The sequence below is a fragment of the Abramis brama genome, assembly GCF_963993115.1.
Source record: "Abramis brama genome assembly, chromosome: 9".
NCBI lineage: Eukaryota > Metazoa > Chordata > Actinopteri > Cypriniformes > Leuciscidae > Abramis > Abramis brama.
In genome coordinates, this window is record NC_139971.1 from 27,945,741 (window position 1) to 27,970,885 (window position 25,145).

General features: G+C 37.7%; 2 protein-coding genes across 2 annotated transcripts in view; one reads left to right on the forward strand and one right to left on the reverse strand.

Annotated features, from left to right (window-relative positions):
• The first annotated feature begins 517 nt into the window (after positions 1–517).
• On the forward strand, positions 518–5,418 carry arsa (arylsulfatase A). Its single transcript, XM_084124778.1, has 8 exons — positions 518–904; positions 1,594–1,834; positions 1,997–2,215; positions 2,987–3,156; positions 3,234–3,358; positions 3,465–3,592; positions 4,475–4,577; positions 4,664–5,418. Exons 1-8 carry the CDS (start codon positions 678–680, stop codon positions 4,960–4,962), a joined length of 1,512 nt encoding a protein of 503 aa, XP_083980904.1. The 5' UTR covers positions 518–677; the 3' UTR covers positions 4,963–5,418.
• Positions 5,419–5,777: 359 nt separating this feature from the next.
• The window catches only part of mapk8ip2 (mitogen-activated protein kinase 8 interacting protein 2), a 41,946-nt gene continuing 22,578 nt past the window's right edge, over positions 5,778–25,145 (reverse strand). Inside the window, exons 3-13 of the mRNA XM_084124777.1 lie at positions 16,624–16,854; positions 16,465–16,543; positions 15,891–16,085; positions 13,429–15,768; positions 12,084–12,159; positions 11,725–11,897; positions 11,294–11,403; positions 11,053–11,175; positions 10,802–10,872; positions 10,013–10,111; positions 5,778–9,447 (exon numbers count right to left, since the gene is read on the reverse strand). Coding sequence (XP_083980903.1) covers positions 9,375–9,447; positions 10,013–10,111; positions 10,802–10,872; positions 11,053–11,175; positions 11,294–11,403; positions 11,725–11,897; positions 12,084–12,159; positions 13,429–15,768; positions 15,891–16,085; positions 16,465–16,543; positions 16,624–16,854 — 3,570 coding nt within the window. The 3' untranslated portion in view covers positions 5,778–9,374. The remainder of the gene's footprint in view (positions 9,448–10,012; positions 10,112–10,801; positions 10,873–11,052; positions 11,176–11,293; positions 11,404–11,724; positions 11,898–12,083; positions 12,160–13,428; positions 15,769–15,890; positions 16,086–16,464; positions 16,544–16,623; positions 16,855–25,145) is intronic.

Genomic DNA, 25,145 nt, shown 5'->3' on the forward strand with positions numbered 1-25,145 from the left:
AATGCTGAAACAGTGCGATTTCTCTGATACAGTGAAATAATAGGAATGAGCATACCGTTCTTAATTCCATTTGATAAACACGTGATTTTTCTCACTGGTAAAAGCCTTTATTTGCATAAAATTGCCTAATTTTATTAGTTATTTAGATTGTTTACTGTTTTTTGTAATGCTAATGTTTCTTTCCTCATTAAATTGCATTAAACTGAGGCATAGCTCGCACAAAAAAATGGAAATAATGTTAATATTTACTCACCCTCATGCTGCTGCAGACGCCGCTCATTTTCAGAGATGTTTTAAGAAAGTTGTCGATGTTATTGATCATGTAGGCCATAGGAAAGTAAACTTTGATATATTCCGATATAAAGTTCGATGAAAAAAAAAAAAAAAAATACCACGGAAACATAAAAAATAACCATAATCCACACGAAACAACCATTCACTGAAAACTCATGATGCACTACACCTATCAGGCTAAAAAACGACATATCCCATCAGCCCCTTCTCACCGGATCACGTGTTAGTGATCATATGACTCAATGAAAAAACCTGAGAGACTTCCACGAGATGTGAAGCAGCGATAAAGCTGCGAAGAAAGGACCCGAAGCTAATAACAAAGCGGGAATTGTCATGATACTTAACGTGTATAAATTATAACGCTTTTGTAAGCTGCGTTACAGATGATGGATTTGACGTGTATAATCGCGTTGCTTGCTTTGATCACAGCTCAGTGTGTTCGCGCATCACCGCCGAATTTTGTGCTGCTTTTCGCCGATGATTTGGGTTACGGTGATCTGGGGTGTTTTGGACACCCAAGCTCTCTCACCCCTAATCTAGACAGACTAGCGGCGAAAGGACTGCGTTTTACCGACTTCTACGTCACGAGTCCCGTGTGCAGCCCTTCCAGGTAAAGCCAAATCCACCTGTTATCCAGCCGATTATCCACATGCTAATACTTTCATGCGTTCACTTGAACACGAGCTTTTGGCGATTTTTGAATCACCTTACTGGTATCTGTATGTATTATAATTATAAAATGAGAAATTATGAATATTAATTATAAATAATTATTGTAAAATTAATTATTATTTTAAATGATTATATTTAGTTTAATATAGCCTGCGCAGTTATTTCAGAATGATCTGAACTGGATTCGTTTTTTACTTTCATGCTATCAAAAAAATGTATGTAGAATTTTATGTAGAATTGATTAGATATCTTACATACGACTGTACATGATCTATAATTGATCGTGCAGTGTCTCGCACAGAAGATGGCGCCAGAATACAGGCTAATATTCACAGACTTTGGTTCGTAAAAATAATAAACACACTCCCAGTAGGCCTACTCTTTCTGCAGTATTTATGCACAGTATGTGAATTTTTTGTGTGCAAGAAAACCCATGATCTAAATTTGTCAAAATGTATATACGCTGCATGATATATGCAGTGTGCTCAACTTGACCTTTAATTTCCCTTGTGAAGAATGAATCAATATCAACCTGATTACAATTTATCCTCATTCTGACAACAATTGTGCAGCATATATATGCACTAATGTGCAGCATGTTGTCTTACATACTATTCTTTGGCCCAGGGCAGCCTTGCTGACGGGTCGATTCCAGACTCGTTCCGGGATCTATCCGGGTGTGCTCTATCCGGGCTCAAGAGGGGGTCTCCCACTCAACGAGACCACTATCGCAGAGGTCCTGAAGGCTCAGGGTTACACAACAGCCATGATCGGAAAGTGGCACCTGGGCGTTGGACTTAATGGCACTTTCCTACCCACCAGACAGGGCTTTGACAATTACCTTGGAATCCCATACTCGCATGACCAGGTAATTGTTTTCTTGTATTGTTTCCAATCTCATCTGGAAATTGCATTGCATTATTATAATATATATATTAATACAAGTGTGTCATCTATTGTTCATTTTGTTGATCTCTCTCATCATGGCATAATAATATTTAAGGTAAATCCCTTTATCTCTGTATCAAAGGGTCCCTGTCAGAATCTCACCTGCTTTCCTCCAGATGTGAAGTGCTATGGCCACTGTGATCAGGGTGTGGTAACTGTGCCTCTCATGTTTAATGAGAATATCAAGCAGCAGCCCGCAGATTTCTTGCAGCTTGAGAAGGCTTACAGCGAATTTGCGTCTCAGTTCATTAATGATGCCGTCCAAAATAAGAGCCCCTTCTTCTTGTACTATCCTTCACATGTAAGTCAAGAATCTTAATCAAATCATCTTTGTAACGTTTTATGCTCATTGCTTGTATGTCTCTAAAAATACCAATACTCTCACACCACCAACATTTTCAATTATTTACTAGACTAAAGGTGTGTTTGAAAAGGTGTAGCTTATTGCATACTATACAATTCATACAGTATAATGATTTTTATTTGAAAAATGTAAACAAATATTTATTTTTGCAGAAATATTTAATCTGTTATATGGTTATTTTTAATCAATTTAATTTCAACTTTGGGTACAAATGCTTTACGTAAAGATTCAAGAAACTGTTTGCTGAAATTTTAATATAAATATTAAAATTAATATAAAACTGCAATATAAAACTATTGACTTGTAGTCATCAATTATATAAAATTAAATAAAATACAAATTATTTTTAAGTTTCCTGCAAATTATTAAAATGTATACAAGTTGTTTGGGTTGTAAAGCTTCATGGGAGTGGCCAGTCGCTGATAACCTCTTGGTAACAGTGACTTTTCTGATTGGATGGTCCAAAGAGATGGAAAGCATTGTGGATAGTGTAGTTTTTCATTAAGAATTCAGCAATTCAAATGATTTAAATAAATAAATAAAATAGTGGAAGTCACGCTGATTTTCTAAAGGTTTCCACAGAAGTGTTAACCATCATTTAACAATCTCAGAGCTTATAGCAAGCGTTTCTTGAAGGTTTGACACAATATATTTCAAAATAAATGGGATTTTTACTATCTCAACCTTATCTGCATGGTCTCTTTCTAGCACACACACTACCCTCAGTATGCAGGTGCAGACTATGCAGGTAAGTCACCCCGTGGGCCGTTCGGTGATGCTTTGATGGAGTTTGATGGCACAGTGGGGAAGATTCTGCAAACTCTGGAGGAGACAGGTGTGATCAACAATACTCTCATTTTCTTCACTGGCGACAACGGGTAGGTGTGGTATAAGTGTTTCTTCTTTTATGAGTGTTTCCATGTCCCATGACATCTATATATGTGTGCGCTCCCAGGCCAGAGCTAATGCGGAAGTCGCGTGGGGGAAACGCAGGACTGATGAAATGTGGCAAAGGCACGACTTACGAAGGAGGAATGAGAGAGCCGGCCATCGCATATTGGCCTGGATTGATCCAACCAGGTGCTGAGAGATAAACGGCCCGACATATGCATTCAGCTACAAGAAATATACCACACTTTTTTTAAATGGAGGACATTTATTTGACATATTTTCCCATCATTCAAAGGTGTCACCCGTGCTCTGGCCAGCTCTTTGGACATTCTGCCCACCTTTGCCAAACTGGCTGAGGCTCCATTACCCGAGGTGCAGCTGGACGGGGTGGACATGACAGACATCCTGTTCAATAAAGGACCGGTAAGAGACAAAATTATCAAAATGAAGTTATATACTGTATATATTTTTAACTACTGTTCAAAAGTTTGGGATTGGTAAGCTTTTTTTGGGTCAAGCTTTAGTTTAGGGTCCAATTCTCACTATTAACTACGACTTTTGCCTCAGCAAACTCCTAATTACTGATTATTAATAGTTAGTAAGGTAGTTGTTAAGTTTAGGTACTGGGTAGGATTAATGTATGTAGAATATGGTCATGCAGAATAAGGCATAAATATGTGCTTTATAACAGCCAATATCCTAGTAATATATTCATGCTAATAAGCAACTAGTTAATAGGGAGAATTGGACCATAAACTAAAGTGATACCAATTTAATGTTTTAAAAAATGTATTTTAACATAAATACAGTAAAACTGTAATATTGTGAAATATTATTACAATTTAAAATAACTGTTTTCTATTTTAATATATATATTAAAATGTAACTTATTCCTGTAATGGCAAGCCATTACTCCAGTCTTCAGTGTCACATGATCCTTCAGAAATGAATCAAATATGCTGATTTTCTGTTTAAGAAACATTTCTTATTATCATCAATGTTTAAAACAGCTGCTTAAATTTTTATGGGAAATTGTGACTTTGTTTCTCTGGATTCTTTGATTATTTTACCCTGAATGAGCTCTGGCGATGAGACTGGTCATTAAAACCAGTTCTCGAGACCCTTCTTTTATGTTGCACATCTTTTTTATTCTTTTTGAAAAAAAATTATGCATTAATATATCCTCAAGCACATTTCACTACCTCGGTAAGGATGTATAAGTGACAAATAGATCTGAAACTGTGTGTACGCCTCCAAAATGGGCCAAAATGTAATGTTGTTAAGCCAACGTTATTTGTGTTTCAGAGTAAAAGACAGACCATGTTTTACTACCCCACTGATCCAAGTAAGAAGTATAGCGTGTTTGCAGTGAGATGGAAAAATTTCAAAGCCCATTACTATACACGGGGTACGTTCACCATCTGTTAAGACTCCCTATTTAATCCTCACTTCCTTCCTATTTATTTCTAATACGTCTTTTCCCCCATAACTCAGGCGCAGCTCACAGTGAGACCACCCCAGACAACAACTGCTCATTACTGGCCTTCCTCAAGTATCATGATCCTCCTTTACTATTTAACCTGGAGGCAGACCCCTCAGAAAACTATAACCTTGATGGTACTGAATGGGATCCTGTGCTCAAGCAAATTCAGACCATCAAGGAGCAGTTTGAGGCTTCTATGGTGTTTGGTGAAAGTGAGATTGCCAAAGGGCAAGACTCTGCACTCGAGCCCTGCTGCACTCCGAATTGCACCCCTAAACCCGAATGCTGCCACTGCACTTATGCACTTTAATGGAAGCGGCAGCCAGCCTGAACACTGCCGAATCCCAGCAAATATGATTTTAGAATATATTTTTTAGGTAATATGTAATGTAATCTGATTTTATAAAATTGGTATCAAAAAAAGTATTGTTCAGAAACCGGTATCGAGGTCAAGGTATCGATATCGAAAAAATTTTAACGATACCCAGCCCTACTGTCATGACAGTAACTGTAAGTGACTACATGATAGTATGATAGCAGTGACTGGTGTTTTCAAAGGGAATAGGGGAGCTAAATGTTCATGCATGACAGTTATGGAACTGTTTTTTTTATTGTTTTTTTTAGCACAAATGTATGAATGTTTACTCTCCAATTTATCTCATACGGTCTTTTGAGATGAATTTGATATCAGTCTGCTTTTAACACTTAATCTTAATCATTACGTTTTAGAAATAAAAGGAATTAAAAGAACACCGGTCTTGAGATATTCTATTCCTCCTCGTCACACATATCCTAACTAGCTGAATGACTTCCCATTTATTTGAACGTATAGATAGGAAAACGAATTTTAATCATTAAAATATATAAATTAAACATCTTTTAAATTGCATATCATATCATATTATATTTTACACTGCTGAATGGTTTAATTAAACAGTGCAACGTTAAAGCTAATTTGATCACCTAGAGCTGTGGTTTTCAACCTTTTCAATTCAAAAGCCCTTCCCACCAAAAAACATATGGATATATATAGTAAATATGATATATTAAATTAATTAATCATGATTGTCAGTTGTCAGCAAGCATCAGTCTCACCTTTGCCAAAAAAAACTCAGAAACACTTGGTGACATCAAGCATATAGTATTTTATTCATAAGACCAAAACCATGACAAGGCAGTGAGATTTTTTTTGTTTGATTTTTTTTTTTACAAGTTGTCATTTTTAAAGATACAAGATACATAGTTTTGTCATACTGAAGCTGTTTCCGTTATACAGTGAAGGACTGAATTATTTAAGGTTAAGTCCAGAACTTTGCATTTCTTGTAATTGTATTTCAGCTACCCAAGCTTAAGTAGAAATATTAGATGCTCTGCCTGAATGTGTTAGGGGTTTCACAGCCAATTTGTCACTACAAATTGCTAAAGTGAAGGCTAAAATATTTAAGATATTTATTTACTGTATGAACACACAAAATGTAATGTAACAGTCATAACGGAGGATTGGGAGCTCTGACTGAAATAACTGAAATTTGCGCTCATAAATGAGACGAAACTGCTGATTTGACCCATTAAATGCAATGATGAAATTCAGAGAATGGAGGTTTGGGGGCATTTGATGAGTGTTTTTTTTTTGTGAATGAGGATTTGAACATCTAATTGACACGGCGGATCTGTTGGAACATCAGCGATTGCGTGTTATTCCGCACATGGTGATCACACATCCAACAACAGATGTATACCAATGTAAAGCAGATAAAGGAAAGATACAAATACTAATTAAAAGCTATTTATATCTTTTCACCCCATCACAGTTGGCTTTTGGTTGTGAGATTGTTATCATCAACATTATTATTTTTATTATTTCTTTTAAATTTACATATTTATCTCAATAACATACTCAACAGAAAGGACACAGCATGGCAACCCTGACTCTAGATTATTTACAGCAATCTAACCAAAAACAAGTCACATTGAAAACATAAAACTCCTTATGTGACAGCGTCACCGTCACAAATAAATGGATATCCATGAAAACAGATTGCAGGCTGCTGGAAGATACAGTCATGTTTGCAGGGAATGTTGGGCTGTGCTCAAAATAGCATACTATCATACTACTCGTGCTAGTATAAAGCATGTATACTTTGTGCGTGTGCACTTTATCTGTCAATAGAAAAAAAAAATCAGATTACCTACTACATTTGCCAAAATGTGCAATATACGTACAAGACGGCACAAATGACAGGATACTAAAAATCCCCCAATGCAGTGTGACAAATGAATATGAAATAGCAGCTGTGATTTTGCTCTCCTTCTTGATTATTTTAACAGACTGATGAATCTTGACTCATCATTACCTGAATTAAACGTGCAATTTAATGAGTAGTAGTATGTTTACGTAGTATGCCAATATTCCATTTTGAACACAGCCCTCCGCTTCTTAATAATAAAACAGGAAATTACCTGACAGGCTGTGATGGAAAAAACTATCTGATGTAAGTGTAAATATGCTGTCATTACTTCATTTTGCCCTATCCATGTCCCGCACATTTTACCTTGGATCTACCAAGTCATTTTTAATGAAAACTGCACAACAAATTTTCCTGCAATATTAACTGAATGTCTTCACGTCATGATTTTGATTGTGAACTGTTGCATGGCCCTGGATTGCTTTCATCAGATTGAATGAGGTAATTATTGTATGAAGCCAGCAGGGGGATTTGCTCTGTTCAGTCTCAGCAGTGGCGGTCAAGGTCAGGACAAGGGCTTGTTAGAAGTCTGAGAGTCTGTGACTAGCTTGAAACAAAGTGGAGGATTGGTTTCTGATGTCCTGAGCTTATTACATAATCACATGGCATCTACATAAATGAGATACACTTATCCATTGCTGATATATTAGCCGTGGACCACCACTGGACAGAACTTCACCAAGGTATTTTATTCTTTTTCAATCTAATATGAAGCAATATTTGTCCTGAGATGTAAATTATCTGGTTAAACTGATTGGTAAATTATTTCTGAATTCAATGTGTTTCCTAATGAACTGGGACAGTCTTTTTACTCATTTTGCTCTGTGTCTATAAGCATTGCATCTCACTGAAATATCTACCTGCTAACGTTCAAAGCATAAGAGGTGGACTACTGTATATCAGGCTTAAAAGCTAAAAGCGTCAGCCCAACCTGACAATCGTACAAGACAGCAGACAGTGGTAGCAGGGAGGCTGTCGGGTTTGAAAGCTAGAGAAATATCATTTGACTGAATGGCCAAAGGACTGTAGCATAGCCAACTGCGTGAATCGCACAAAGTCGGTCAAACATATCTGAGTCATATTTCACCCCAAAATTAAATGAGAAAAAAAAATAATTATAAAAAGAATGTATATACTGTTATTTATTTTTTGTTATGAACTAAGAAAATGAAGAATTATATTATTGTTTCATGAAAATGATCACATTCCATAACCACACCCTCCATTACTGTAAAGCAAAAAAAGAAAAATATGATATAGCAATAGTTATATTAATTAATAATGTATTAACTAATATTTTAATTATATTATTATAAATAATCATTGCAAATGATTTATGAATTATGGTAGTATTTGTAGCACGGTCTCAACTGCATGCTGATTTTATTTAAAAATATTGATTTTTATAACTGAGTTTCTAAGAATCATCAATGACCATGAATGAAAAAATACAAATAAACTCAAAACTAAAACATCTGAATGCACACCAGTCATTGTGGGTAATCAATTATGATGGAAAATAATGCCAAAATGGCAGTGAAAATAATGAAAATGTTAAACAAACTCAACACTAAAACATCTGGATGCATTACAGTAATTGTAGGTGTTAAACTGTGATGAAAATAATGACACAACGGCAAATTAGTTATTGTGATTTTGGGGTCAAATATGTTGACTTCATACCATTCAACAAACCATCTATAAGGTCCGTCAACACCAAACCTACCTATCTACAATCCGTCCCACTTTTTCATTCGCAGACAAACGGAGCAGGATACTTGCTTACCGTGATGTAATGAAGCATCTGTATTCACCTACAATTGTCCCTAAATGTACAGTATCTACATTGCAATAAAATCAGAAACATACATTAAACCTTCTACTACATTGGAACAGACAATCTGTAGACCTATCAATGTTTACAGGTCACGTCCTACTGCCCTGTCCTTTTTTTAGTACAAACCCAGTACAGCAATGTATTAGAATCGGACAAATACATATATACAAACAATCCTGGTCTTCAGACTCAAACCTTTCATTGCCTTTCGATTTTAGACATTGTTAGAGTTCTCCTGTGTGTTTGTGAGCATAACCCTCAAAGCCATGCATTCAAACATGTGAAGTCATATTTCGCCTTTTCTAAACCAGGACTATATATATAAAAAAAAGAAATTGAACCAATGTTTCCACCCCGAACCATGTCCCTAATTATATAGTAGAAAAGTTAAATAAACAGGCAATCCATCTCAGTGAAGAGAATAAATGAATCGATAAACATTTAAATAAATAGACAGACCACTAAGAGCCTATGTAGAGTATTCAGCTCAGTTCATTTTGAGAGAACAAGAGAAACTGAGGAAGGGAATAAAGAGATGAGGGCCTATGTTACATTTGAGAAGGCTGCCAGGCGCCTCGTAGTGGCCAAGCCCAGGAACAGACATCTGTCAGCAGTTGCCATGGTTACCCTTTTCCTCCTCTACTCAAGGTAGATATCTTCGGTAGGACAGGCGTATTCTAAGTGCTCCTGGTAGTACTCGTGGAATGCCCGTCTAAAACAAGCACACAGAGACATAAGTGATCAGAACATAGATTGAGAAATGTATGTAGCGAAAATCCCACAATAAGCTGTGGAATTATTGTGAAATGCTGTTGGCAAACCATTTTATTTTCGCAATGTGATGTACTGTACATAGCAGGACACTTTTTTTCTAAGTGAGTTATAATTTCAACAGCACCACAGAAAACAAGAAGCTGTGAGTCTGTAGATGTGCGTAGGGTGATGAGCTTCACTCTTCTTAATTTAGTTTCTGTTCTTAAACTTTTCCCTCCATTTCTCTGCTCGATGATAAGGTTAAATAATGTATATGTTCATGAGGTCATATTATGTAATGTGGCAGAGCTATCTGGGGCCCATAACTCAGGTGTCCTGTCTGCTCCAAAAGAGAGAAGCTTTAATAATTCACACAGCAGTCTGTTCTGTGCTCTGATAATTGGAGCAGAGACCAATCACTCTCATTGACTTCTCTTTTCTTCTTTTCTTTTTGGCTCTCTATTCTCGGTCTCAAAAGTTCATTGTGAATGTTATAGCGTGACGTTTAAGAGATTTAGACTCACCCCACACACTCGGCTACATGTCTCATGGAGTCCTGAGAGACAAAGACGTGACATGCAAACCTGTTCAGCATCGGGTGCTTGGTGATAAAACCAAAATAACTACAGAAAGACACACAGAGACAGGGGTGAGTGTTATTAAACCTGCAATATCTTCCAAGACTTATTTGGGGCTTACTAAAAGTAGTAGAAAGTGTTACGGTCTGTGTGTGGCCTGGTAAACCCTACATTACGGAGACAAAAGATGGCAATATCCAAAATCCTTGTCCTTGTGGGGACATTTTTTATGTCCCCATGAGGAAAACAGCTTATAAATCATACTAAGGGCCAGATTTACTAACAGCTTGCGCCAGCGCAAACCCTTTTTTGGCATTAAAAAACTACTGTAATGTATTTAAATCAATCACGCAAGTTCATTTACTACAGTTTGTGCCATTATTTACCGCCCAAAAAAAGCATGTCTTAAACCAGAAGCTACCTGGTAGATTGCGTTGGTCATTATGGAAATTATCTGACTACGTCTGTGTTCTTTAATTTGCGCGTTTTCAGTAGATCACGCACATAACTTTACACTCCCATCGGCGCTGTTTTGGAATTCCTGTTTAGTAAATCTGGCCCTAAGTGATGTTTTTTGAAAATTTGCGAGTTTTCTGTGATGAGTAGTTTTAGGGGTAGGGTTAGTGTAAGGGGACAAAATATAGTTTGTACAGTATAAAAATCATTATGTCTATGGAAAGTCCCCATAAAACATGAAAACACAACATGTGTGTATGTGTGTATGTGTGTGCTTACCAGTTGTTTTTAGGATGACATCCACAGAAGGAGATGTTTTTCATTTGGAAGAAGTGACTACATCTGTCAAACTATGAAAAGAAAGGAGAAGAGGAATTATATTAAATGTCAAAAATAAATTAATCATAGCTGAGTGCTGATTGGGTATAAAGTCCAAGACCATTGTCATATCTGGCAGAGCCAAAAAAAAAAAGAAAAGAAAAAAGATTGCATGCACGTTTTCTCTCTCTTTTTCTCACAGTCTCTCTCACCTCCCCTGAAAGGTCGTACTCATCATCCAAACTCATGACTAGTTTCACACCCTGCATGCTTATTTCTAGCTCACAAATAGATGGGGGATGAAGATGCACCGTCCTCTTCCTTGCCATTGCGATCTGTAAGACAAACACAAATACATTTGTTCAGCTTTGCATCATATGATAAAACATTGTGCATTCATTCATTATCTCACACAAGTAACGCACAAACTGATAAATGTCCTGTTTACGGTACCTTCTGCATGGCAGCACACAGAATGCCGTTGCCTTGGTGATAAGGAACCTCCACCGAACCCAGGAACTGCACTCGGAAGCTTTCCATCCAAGCAGGGTTCCTCTTCATTGCTATGGAAACACACATATACAGACAACGCTGAATCACCAAGTGCTTTAATAAAGAGACCAGATGTGAAGGCCAAAGAAATAGAAAAAAAAAACAGTCACACATTACTTAATAGAAAAACACTTAAATAATTACAAAAAGTATTTTTTATATATACATATATATATATATGTACTCTTTAGAATACAATCATTTTATAAAATATATAAAAAATAATAATAATGGAAAACAGAAAGAGTATTATTTTTTATCAGACTCCTCAAGCATGAGCACAGGGAATAAAAAAACATGTTTCAAAAACATTGTATTGTTAAAATACTTACTCATCAGGTCTTTTGTTTGGCCAACAACCTCGTGGGCGTAGTACGCTGGGAAAATCCCCCTGGCCCCTGTGCGCATATTGTACCCACGGTACCAGTAATCATCCTCCTCTTCCTCAATGAATAATGGATCATCAACATCTAACTCCAGCTCATCTGCATGTCGTGGGATGAACCTGCAGCGTGGGCATTAAAACTTGCATCTCCATCGCTTGCGATAGACATTCAGTCATAGCAGTCAATTTTAAGTGTTTTGACAGAGACTGAAAAATAAGAGTTCCTTGAGGGTTTGTGTACTTTAAACCAGCCTTTCTGATTAGAACTAGGTGATTTTAGGTTATAGCGTGGGCAGCATTACTCACCTGAAGACTGCTCTGTGAGTCTGATCTCTTTCTTCTCCATTTATAGTGCACGAGAAAAGCCCAAAGGACTCTGTGCCTGAAACACGCATAGTGCACATGCATTATCCCACTGTCTGTGTGTGTGTGTGTGTGTGTGTGTGTATGTGTGTGTGTATGGTCCTGGTAAACCCTACATTATGGGGACAAAATGTCCCCACAAAGTGGCAATATCTGAAATTCTTGTCCTTGTGGGGACATTTTTTGGTCCCCATGAGGAAAACAGCTTATAAATCATACTAAATGAAGTGTTTTGAAAATGTTCTGTGATGGGTAGATTTAGGAGTAGGGTTAGTGTAGGGAGACAGAATACACAGTTTGTACAGTATAAAAAACATCCCCATAACAAGTCCCCATAAAACACGAAAACCCAACGTGTGTGTGTGTGTGTGTGTGTGCGCGTGCGTGTGTGTGTGTGTGTGTGTGTGTGTGTGTCACAGACTTCTGCAAAACCCATTCAGAACCATGTCATAGAAAACCCTTCATCTTCTGATGTCATCTCATTAGGATTATTAAATATCCTTTCTTTTCAGCAAGACAGCCTCCTAAATTATGTAAAATTATCACCTAAATCTCTACTAAACTGAACTAAAAGAGCTCAGAATGGCTCTGTGAATGGGAGTGAATTTAATTTGTTAATTTATTTAGGTAATATACAAAAAAAAAATTGTATATTAAAAATAAAAAAAATATATATTTTTAATATACAAAAAAAATATACTTTTTTTTTGTATATTAAAAAAATGTTTTTAATATACAACAATTTTTTTGTTGTCACATCAGTTAGCTTTGAATCCAGCAAGAGAAAAAACAATAACATTGGATGCTGCTGGATTCACTTGTTAGGTCCAGCTCTGTCTCTGAGATGGTGGAAAACATGTTATTAGCAAGTGTACCACCACACGCAAATGCAGCCTCAAATTCCCCTTCAATATCAGAGTCCAAACCAGTAGAGCTAGGGTTATCACTGTGACAATTTTTGGCACTAAGTAATCTTTCTAAGAAATAAAAATAGGACATTTTATGCTAATTTGTTTAACTAAAGGGATGGTTCATCCAAAAAACATAACTTCTGTCATTGTCTACTCACCTTAATGTCTTGAATTGACTTTCTTCTGCTTTTTGTTCATACAGTGAAAGTCAGTGGGGTTCAAAAAAATCTTAATTGTATGCACAAAAAACATTTTTTAAAACATTCTCCTTTGTTTACAGGTTTGAAACAAAATGGAGGTTAGTAAATGATGAAAGAATTTTAATTTTTAGGTGAACTATCCATTAAGTATATTGTGTAGTGTTAAATTTCACTTACTGGAGGACCGTGACGTGCTGTTGACAAACACATTGAGGAACTTCTTTGAGAAAGGCAAATCCGCCTCAGGGGAGGAGTCTTCTTCAGAGGAACTTAACAGCAAATCGGATCTCATTCCTCCTACTATCTGGCTCTGCCCATAAATGTCTTCATCTTCATCAACCCCTTCTTCATCACAGATAGTAGAGAGTCCGTCACTGTCCTCACTAAGGACAGAGGTACAGCGCTTTAGACTCACCAGCTCTAGCGTTGTGTTTTCATCCACCACTAGGGTGTACTTCATCGAATCATATGCCAAGGAGTCATCAATGGGCCGGTTGGAGGTTGCATTGCTAAACTCTCGTACACTTTCATCAATAGGGGGGGAGCTGTCCAAGTAAGTCTCATTTCCAAAGGGTGAAGGTGCCTTGTGAAGATCATCAAGAAAAGGGGAGGTATCTTGCTCATCTTCATTATTATCTGTTGAGTAAGTAAGACTGAAACAGTGATTGGTCTGTGCTGTTGGGAGGTCCAGCGTAAGGCTGTTTTTGACGTCTGTGATTCGCTGCAAAGTGAGCTGATCGACCCATGTCTCCCGACCCTCGTCCTTGTCACTGATTATGCTCTCGCTCAAGCTGGGAGAGTCCAGCTCTTTCATTCTCTCCATCATTAAGTCATTATTTGGCTCCTCCTCTTCCTCTTTCTGCTTGTTTTTCAATGAGTTCTGGGGTGGGAAGTCTTCCGCTTCGTAATTCTTTGTTCTTGTATCGAATCTCGCCATAAAGACAGGTGTAACGGTGCCATATGTAGGGTTGCTCATGTACAGGCAAGAGTCTGTTTTCTTCCTTTCTTTCTGTCCCTCTTCAAATACAGTGCTGGCTTCTTTCTCCTTCTCTTCCTCCACTCTCATCTCTGACCTTTCAGAGGTGACCTCTTGTGACTTTTCTTCAGATTTCTGCTTTTGCAAATTGCAGCCATCGGTCTCATTGAAATCATCTGTTTCTATGTCCGACGAGGGCGAAATGGTGTCGGAGATGGAGGCTGACCGTTTGAAGCACTCCTCTGGGCAGCTGATTGGGTATGAGCCTTCTGATATCATTCTGTTGACCAGATTGCAGAGAAGCCAAGGAGAATCCGAGTTTTCACTGAGCTCGTCCTCAGACTCTGACTCGGACTCCCCCTCGCTGTTACCATCGTAGTCGTCCACAGAGGGCATAAGTTTGGGGCCAACCGGCAAGTAGAAGGAACGTTTGAAGCTTTCAAGACTGTGGTCAGGCTCAATCTTTAACAACAGCTGCTGAGATCTGCTATCCTCACAGGGTACGGCAGGGGGAAGAGTCTCGTCTGGATCAGCCTGGTGCTCATAACCCTGTTCGTCATCTACGTTCTGCAGACCCATCAGAGCTTGGCCGTCATCTAGTTGCAACATGTCTGGGCTGGTATCTAGGAATGGTGAAGGGTCTTGTTTAATTGGGTCAGGTTGGCCCAAAAGAAGAGATGCTTTTAGACCTACAATACCACTGTCTTGCTCTGTGTCCAGCTCCTGGTCCAGTTCTTGGTCTGAGGTTGGGGAGCTGGCTTCTTCAATGGAATTGGTGAGGTGCGAGGAACGCCCGCTGCTGGATTCACTTGTTAGGTCCAGCTCTGTCTCTGAGATGGAGGAAATCATGTTACTAGCAAGTGGACCACCACACGCAAATGCAGCCTCAATTTCCCCTTCAATATCAGAGTCCGAACCAGGAGAGCTAAGGTCATCACTGTGGCGGTCTGACTCAGCATAGCGTTTGGTGTTCATATCAGCAATACCTGGATCTGAAGAAGGAGAAGTTGTGTCATTTGCAGCAGCAGGTTGGCCTTGATGCATGTTTCGGGGTTCATCCATAGCGTCAAGGATGTCTGATCGACTGGACGACACGTAGCTGGAAACAGAAATGGACTCTGTTGGTTCAATGCAGGGGAACTCAATGTAAGAAGAGCCCCCAGCTTCCTTGCAGGTGTGATCATAGGTCTCCTTACTCATGAAGTCAATGACAAACTCTTTGTCCAGCTCCTCGTCCGATAGTGGAGTCTCGGCATCATTACCAAGAGGTGCAGTTGAGGACAAACACCTACTGGTGCCATCGTTTTCTAACTCATCGTCAGCAGTCTCAGTGGTCACGGTGTAGGTGTCATTGGTGGGTCGAGAGCGGCAAGGTCGACGTTTGGCATGGCCATTCAGGTCGTGGTCGACCTCGGTGTCGGAGCACTGAGAAGTGCAGTCATCAACCGAGGGGACAAGCTCGCTTAAAGTGGATTCCTCAACATCAGCTTTCACCTCAGTTGCCTCAGAGCCACTTGAAGAGTTATGTTGACCAAAGGAGCCTGGTTTAGAAGACAATAAAAAGAGATGGAGGGCAATTGAGATGAGTTGACAAGGACAAGAAAAAGACAAAATGATAAATGATTTTGGAGGTTCATTTTGCTATTAGCAACAGGATTCTAACCATATTCAAGTCGCTCTCGTCTGTTGCCCTCAAAGTCGTACAGCAGCGGCCTGCCAGGTGACTGATGGAGACCACAATGTCCTGGTGGGTTTGAGGGTGTACCTTTGGCAGAGCCGTTGTTGTCTGGAGCCCCTGGGCATGAGGTGGTCACATGGGAACCGTCTTCAAGGCAAGAGTGGTTCGGAGACAAACAGCCTAAAATATTGAGTCACAATGGGATAGATTTATAGCTACAGAAATATCCAGAATAAATATTTATCGATAGAATCAGTCAGGCAGATTGTAATGCAAAAATTTCATGAATAGGTAAAGCTTTTATAGGGCATACAAACTGAATGTAAGGGACTTTGAGCTTTTGGAAAGGTGCTATATAAATAGAAATAATAATAAAATATCTAAAGAATCACAGATTTAAATAAAATAAAAAAGTTAATACATTTTTATCAATATTAATATTTTGTATGAAATATAATTACAAAAATTATGATTATTATTACATATTTTATATATATATATATATATATATATATATATTTATTATTATTATTATTATTATTATATGAGCAATAATCACCCTGTGAAGTCGGGTTTCGAATAGAATCCTGCCAGCTTGACTTTCGTGGTGACACATTGCTGTTGTTGTTTAGGGAGTCCTGATATTAGAACAAAAAAGAGGAGTTTAAATATTGATATACATATATTTATTGATTTATTGATTGCATGATAGAGGTACCTGTGAAACTGGTGCTGTCAGGTTAAGAGTGGTTGGGCGGCTCTTGAGTGTGCCCAGCGTAGGGGAGGGGGGAGGAGATGCTGATGGTGAGGGAGGGGCATCAGGATCTGCTTCCTCTTCTTCTTCCTCTTCATCTTCATCTTCATCATCGATCATCTCAAACTCTTGGAAGTCATCTTGGAATGAGCATACTGGATGGTGATAATCATTCTTTTCCAAAATTAAGCAGTCCTTTACAAAGGAGGAAAAAAAAGAAAATATATTAAATATCATTTACCTGGAAAAATCTGGTGTAGTACTGTAAAACAATACCATAAATCAATACTGCAGCCTGAAACAGGGGTAACTGAATGGACTAGTGAAGAGTAGTGAAGAAAAAATAAATATCCACAAATATCAGTCAGCATGAACATTCCAGCTCAGAGCAAATGTTTACCAAACACGATTCAACATGGACTTTTTCTCTAATGTTAATTTTGTGTTTCATCCATTATTTGGGCCATATGTTCATCATGGACTGGATGAAGACTCGACTTGCTAGCCAGGCCATCATTTTTGAAACACGTGTTATAGATGGTCAGAGGCAAAACAAACTCCATCTTGCAGATATGTTTCAAGACACATGCAGCATATATTTCTGACTGTAATAATTAAACCAACAGTGAGTTTATAGGTTTATAAATCAACAAAACAAAAACAACAACTTGAGATTGATTACCACAGGCAATGATTTTGACTTATCCTTCCATTTGTAAAAAATTAATTTAAAAAAGTCTAATGGGACAATTATCGCTGACAATTTAAAAGCAGAAATGTAAAACTCACATTATTGATAAACCTTGAATACTCCTTTATAGTCAACATAAAACAATGTTCACAACCTATTTTACTTTAATGTAGGGAAGGATTAGATTTTATCGTTCAGTAATTTGATTAGTTAGTGACAAGTCTGACTAAAATGGCTAATCATTCAGTAGGACCACAAATGTGTATTAAGAAAGTAAAAAGAGTTCATTTTTTTTGACAAATTATTTATTGTCCAATTTATTTTGTCTTAAAAAAGGGAAAGACTGTGGATGGACTGAACAAAGCTTCTTATGGGGAAGGGCAGATGGTGATCGATGCTAAATCTCCTCAGGTTTCAGCGCCCTTCCAGGAAAACAATCAATGCACTTACATAAGCATAACGTCTGATATTCACCTCAATTAAGAACACACACACTACAGCTAAAATTCTGTTTGTTGCTTGGCAAATGTGTGTGGGTGATGTCATTAAAAGTCCCACACTGCATTAGATTCACAACCAGCTGGCACTGCAGGGATCTGAATCTATACACCATCTCTATCCAAATCAATACCCCTGACCAGCAGCAGTCAAACACACTATGACCGGTAACTACATTTGGGAGAGTGCTGTATAGATGTAGTTTTAGCTGTACTGCATGAATTAGTCTATAAATGTTCTGTGGAAACTCTATCGCTCTAATATTTCCAAGGACGAGGCCTCACCCCTGACCAGCACTGATTTTACATTCCTGCTTAGAGACGGAGTCAGCATTACACCAGCAAAAAGTGTTCTGCTGAGCCAGCCGAACTCACACAGAAGCCATGAATGAATGCAGTGCTCTCGACGCTGACCGCAAAGGCAGAGCAAGAGAGAGATGAAGAGAAAAAAAATAAAAGATACAGTGTTAGAAGGTGAAGGAAACACCATAAGATTGTAAAGAGAGAAAATAGAAGCTAAAAGACACACACAAAAGTACACACATCAACTTTATACTGCAGTGGATGCAGAAAGGAGGAGGGACAGCGATGCCACTGATGTCTCAGACAAGTATCTATACTAATGCAGAGACATTAACTACAGCACAGCACTGCATAGTCGAGGGCTGTTGAATAATTCATAAGACGACCTATTCATCAGTTCTCAGTCAGTCAGTCAGTCAGTGTTGCCTGATTTATTCTAGTTACCAAAAAATAAAACATATGTCCAGTTAATAATATCTTATTTACAATATAAAACATAATATATATTATTTTGTTTTTTTGTTTTTTACTGTCACTGCCCAGGAAAAATAAAAAGATAGTTCACTGAACATATCTTTTGTTACAACATATTAGAAATCTACCATTAAATAGACTAGGGTAATTAATAGTCTTCAAACTTTCAATTTAAATATTGTAGAATAATTATTAATCTTAGAAAAATAAATTAAATTAAAATAGAAACACTTTTCAGTTAAAAATCTACGGTTAACTCTTGTCTGAAAAGTTTTTAGACATAATCTAAGATATAGCTTTTGAGACAACTTCCATGTGACTAATTATATTTGATATAAACCTAAAAAATATTGTTAAAGCCAAAATAAAGGTCATCGCCGTGTTAGCAGCAAACTGCCCACCTGTGCTGTTTTCTGCTCCAACCTATGAGCTGCTAACACAATTATAGTCTTTCATAGGGATTTCATACAGTACAGCTCATTTTATCAGACTGAAATGTGATGAAATGTTACCAGCTACATTAAATATCAACTGTATACATTGATGAGTTAGAAAATAGATGTGTAACAAATGCACAAACAAATGTGCGTAAAACAACAGACTGTATTCACACATATCCTGTTCTGCAAGAAAAACATCTCACCGTCTTGTCTTTGATCTCCTATTATGAGCAATTTGGACTGACACTAAGATGGCACATCTCATGCTGCTAAGCTAATCCCTCACACACACACACACACACACACACACACACACACTCATCAAACACCCTAACTGCAGATTTAACCCTTAAACATGCACTTGATTTCTACAGAGGTGGGAGACAATAGGAAATCAAAATTGACCGTATTTACTTAGTGTGAACAAATTATTAGTGCCAGTATATATTATTTATATTATTATTATTACACTTTACATTCTGCATGGTAGTGGTCTCACTGTGCTTTGAAATAATTATGTGGATATTGTGATCATTCACATCCTGCACATGAGCAATAATCAAAACTGACTGACCAGATTTAGCCATTTTAACACTATCCTCCTTGGTTGCAGAGGACGGCTCCTTCCATCTGCCCATTTTTACTAAAACCCACAAAATAATATATTTAAAAAATACAATAAAATAGCTTAATATTTGATTAGTGATTTATTGAATTATGGGCTAGGAATAATGAGTGCAAGATTGGTACTGTATGACCACTTGGCCAAAAATGGCATCCACACAATTCGGTATGTTTCACTGCGTCATGACAAATTATACAATTGGAAGTTTTACATTCCAGGCACAACTTCACATCATGCATACAAAATATTCAATAAATATGTAATAAGAAAGTTTGAAAAAGTGTGAACAAGCCAATTTTCCTAGGTCGGACATCACTTTTAGCCTCTATTGTAGAAGTATCGTTTCTATCATTTAAGTCAACAACAACACTGCATGGTAGAAAATGGGCATTACAATAATTCACAAACATACTCTGTCGGCGTTTAAGTCCAATTTTCTATGCCCTTCCCTCACTAACTTCCCTCTGTCTCGTTCACTCAGATGTAATTAATTGTTTACACTGCACAAATGCCCAATACTGGTGGAATCCGTGCAATTGGTTTTAAATGGAACACCTTAATCACTTGGAATCCGCTATGGAACTGATTTATTATTTACAGTTTTTTTCCCCCTTATGAATTTGTTTTATGCACCATTCATAGGCCTGTATGCATGCTTGGGCTGTTGGAGAAAATACAAAAACATAAACGAAAGTGATAACAATACAATAAGCTGTGTAAAAAACATTAAACATTAAACGGACAGTATGGAATTTTTCGCCACTAGGGGTCGCTAACCTATTTACAATAACAAAGGCGTAGATTGATGACGCAACATTTGCTAAGAATTATGGATCTTGTCGTCAACGTCAAGCCAACCGATCTAATAATGTTTATGAATGACTGAATACATTGATGCTTTTATCATGACTGTGATATGAAGCAGTTCAGGATTGCTAAGAGACTGCTATCAGCTCCACACGCGACGCGAGTCCCGCGGATATAAAAGGAATATGGACATTTCATTCTACCGAACTACACGCAGAATTACTACTCACAGGTCAGTTTATTAGACAAATTAAACTTGTGAGGTAACGCAGCGCTGTTTCACTTGGTCTAACATTACACTATCACACTAAACTGCATTTGAATGTGTTGAAATTTCTGTGTTAGTTTGTCTGTATGAGACTAGCAGTAAGCTAGATCAACATTAGAATAACATACAGATCATATTCTGACATTTTATCATTGTTGAACTATATAACATTGATTAGTTTTATGTAAATGTGCTCACCTGTTTAATAAAGTACATGTAGGAGCGGTCGAAGTCTCGGACGTGGAGCTCTCGTTTATATACTGTCTATGGGAGCTCTCGGCATCTCGAAAACACCGCGCTGATATTGATTCTCGTTTTAGTTCTCCTTTTTTATCCAAAGTCTGCTTGCCATGGTCCATAATGTTTGAACGAAACAACAACAGCGTGCAGATAGACATTGCGAACTACAAAGTTGTCCGCGTCAGTCGCTTTGGTTACTATCAGAGGGCTCTGGTTCATAGCTCTGGTTGCTATGGCAGTACGAGCGGAAACCAGGGACAACGCGGATATGACGCCATTGACGGCGACAAAACGGAAATAAAGAAACGGGACGTTTCTCGAATTAAATTACAAATTTCTCCTGGTTTGAAAGTTGTTGGACTCGGGATAATGTAAGTACACAACTAAAAAAATATATAACATAGATATAGTGGTTTTTGCTATTTTTAAAGCAAAAAAGTTACATATTGTGCCAAAATATGTAAGATTTTTGTTTTAAAATATCCAAAAACCACGTATGTACTTACATTCTTCCAAATGTTTCCAACAATGTTTAAATCCAGAGAAATCTGCAATTTTAACCAGTGTAATGGCCCATCAAGTTCAGGAAAGTAGGAGGCGGCAACCGCCAAATGTTAAACGTAACTTTAATCCAAAAAAAAAAAAAAAAGTAGCAACTGCAGCATGTGAGCATAATATGGCCTGGTCCTCTCTTGTCCTTCACTGTCGTCTATTTATTTTTTTGGCAGCATTTTTTCCTTTTTTGCCCACTATAGACTGCAGTCGGCTTGCTCTGTTTAGAGCAGAAGAAGCAAAACCTTGAGGACCACACAAGGGAATTTTTAGATCTAGGTTGCCTCACCCACTACCCGAATTACACCAGTCTCAGTGAGCGGTCCGAGTCACGCCTGCCCGTGGATGGTCCTTGGGGAAACTTTGCAGCATTCATGGAGTGGGTTCTGGTGAATAATGGATCTCCATTCACCATCTGCCCCGCTGAGGAGGACATCACCAGCCCCACTCCAGACCCAGAGCCTAGTCTTCGTTTTTACATGGTTGTTATTTTCTCCCAGTGTTATCTCCTGTGAATTCCCGGATTAATTTGGATTATTGGGTTTATTATCGAATTAAACACTGTTATTTGTTATATCCTTCTTCGTGCGATTTACTACAGCCAGAAACATGACAGACCTCAAAAACATTGTGGTCTATGGCTCTGCTTGGAGTGTACATATTGGGTCTTCTCATTTCTTATTTGTGCATCAACCTTTTCTTTTTCTTGCTTCCTTTCCTCGAGTCTCAGCTCCACCCCCTTAGGATGCGAGGAAAAGATGCATGAAAAGACAATTAGGACAGAGGAATCTGAGGAAAGCTTATTTGCGCATTTGAATATTCTTCATCACTCAAGCATCACTTCAAAGCATCACAAGCTGAGCTCATGTGTTAAAGTTTGGTTATTTAAGAAATTCATAATAAATGTTAAAATAGCAAGATGCCCTGTTTAAGTATTTGAGATGTATCTGTTATTTAAACTGCAAAGGTAAAACTTTACTTCAAATTATTGTGACATATGTAAAGGGGAAGTATAATTTATATGTGCATAAGGTTTTTCAACGAGAAAGACTTCCTCATAGGATACACCTGTGTATCCGCTAGCTTCCTCACTCCTAGATCCTCACCTAATTGTGGTGCAATTAGAGAATTTAGATGTTCTTCAAAATGGCTTTGAATGAAGCCACGTCCCCCTTAGTTACTGTTGATAACAGTAATCCAAGCAATTGCTAATAGTCACCAAAAAAGGCTGTGGTGTGGCGTGGAAGGCAACATATGAAAAGTGAAATTTTTGACAAACACTTATCACTGTTAATCTTTTTTGCATTTAAAAAAAAAGAATGTCATATGGATAAACAATATTGGGTATTATATGTATATATATATATATATATATATATTTATTTATTTATTTATTTATTTCACATCTCAAACAATACTAATATTAAGTTATTTCAACCAATGAAAAAAAAAGGACATTTAATGCATATTCCCAAACCAACAGCACATCGTTCATATATATAAACCTAGAAGGTTTCTTACGTAACCGCTCTTAGTGGCACATTGGAGGCACAGAGGATGTCTACTGTGATTTTTTAGTCTCTAGTTGCATAGACAAGGGACAGGCCCTTCAAACACAATGCAGTGTTGCTTTCACATAATCCTGCAGGACAGGCATTTGTGCATGTGTGTGTGTGTGTGTGTGTGTGTTGGATTAGAGCTGCCAACTGTGGTAAAAAAGAAAGACTGTAGCCTGATGCACTGCATAGACCAGGCATCTCCAAATAGCGAAGCGAAGACTAAATAACTACAGCACCATTTTACTGTTTCTACAGTTTAAAGTGAGCAGCGTGTCAAAACAATTCACACCACAAGCGCTCAGGGCCATTTATGGTTATGATCATTCGGCACCATATCCTCTAATATTTGTTTCTAGAGCTAAACACGCCTCTCCGTGTTCAAGGCCTTTCCGCTCTATGCGCAGTGCTTATATCTCGTGCTAAAGACTGTTTTCACAACAGTAGCAGAAACAGGGTGAGCAAAATAATAAAGTTATTTTTATGTCATACATACAGTATATGACTCCGACCGTTCAAACCATGTTTGTGAAAAAACATGATTTATTTATTTATTTTCATCTACATTTAGCATTAGGCCTAATCAGCATGTTAAGAGCATTTCATAATAAACAATGTTATAATTGGGAAAATTATTTGTTGATGGTAAGGAAAGACAATTAAAACCTTGAAATTTCTAGTTAACTTTGTTTTATGCTCATAATGAGAGCATTTTGATTATTATGTACATTGTTTGTTTTTAGAAGATACTTATTTTAAGCAAAATATAAAAAATGACCCAGACTTCAAGAGGAAAACCTAAATCCCCATACAGAATATTTTATCAGTCACATGGTATTCTGCCATGAATAGGTATCTAAATGTAAATCTAATAATAGCCTGATAAAACATCTGATCTTACCTTTTAATATTCATATCCAATTGGGCTCAACTGATAAAATATTATATATTTTTTATATATTATTATTATTTTATTCTCAGACACCAATGCTTTGGCTCTGAGGAGGACCCAATATCCTCATCTTTGATTACTATGTTGACTGTTTACAATATATAACTATTCCAAAAAAGGACTGTCAGGTCCTCAGCTGGGAAGGAAATATAGAAACCGGACCTCTTAGAACTTTAATTAAATATCCCTGGCATAGACTCTGCTGCTCACTTTTTAGATCAACCAGTCAATCAATAAAAGACCAGCCCATGGACCATCCAATCATCAGCCAGTTCCAACTAATCAATCTGCCTCCATACTGAACAATCTGAGGTCACTGCATGCTATGATGCCCATAGACTAGCAATTATGTGGTTCAAATCATTTTGACACACCAAAGGCATGTGAAGTGTTATAATCGAAACTTTACATGCACGTTTGAACATTGAGAACACACAGGCAGAAGAAATTAGGAGCAGGGTAAGGAAGAGGAAATGGTTTTGTTGTAACAGTAATGAGGTGCAGAAAGCTGAGAAGAGAGGTCTGCATAGCAGCAAATTTCACTGGGTCACCACCAGCCCTTCTACTGCAGCCGTGGCACACCGCCACCGCAATAAAACATTTACAAGCCCTCAATTCAGTCAGCACACAAATACACACACATAGCATCAAATACAACTATGGGTATTAACACATAGCACACAAGGAGGACTTCAAAGGCAAAGCCTCTTCATTTGGGTGTTTTACAGCAGTCTATAGTGTAGATTCTAATGTTTCCGTTCCATTTGGATGTTAAAGGTGGGGTATGTGATTCTCTTTTTTGTCCATTTTTTCAAAATCACTTGAAATCCTATTCCTAAGCCACTGAGTTAGAAGCACTGAAATGAAAATTAAGCAATTTAATCATCTGTGGAACGGGCAGGACTCGAAAAGCTCCAGCCAATCATTTCCAAGACCACCTAGAATCATTGGACAGTAACTTCGTCAATCAAACGGTCGTACCATACCCCCCCTCTCCCCATCCCCCTCCCTCCACATGAATGGGTGGAGTCAGGGCCAGCATTGGAGGAAAGAAGGTAGGACCATTTGAGTTGTGTATTTT

What these genes read in the sequence shown, in the direction of transcription:
- arsa (XM_084124778.1), top strand. Translation starts at nt 678, where the DNA reads ATGATGGATTTGACGTGTATAATCGCGTTGCTTGCTTTGATCACAGCT. An exon ending in CCCGTGTGCAGCCCTTCCAG is followed by an intron (nt 905 to 1,593) that starts GTAAAGCCAAAT and finishes TCTTTGGCCCAG; the next exon opens with GGCAGCCTTGCTGACGGGTC. An exon ending in AGCCCATTACTATACACGGG is followed by an intron (nt 4,578 to 4,663) that starts GTACGTTCACCA and finishes CCCATAACTCAG; the next exon opens with GCGCAGCTCACAGTGAGACC.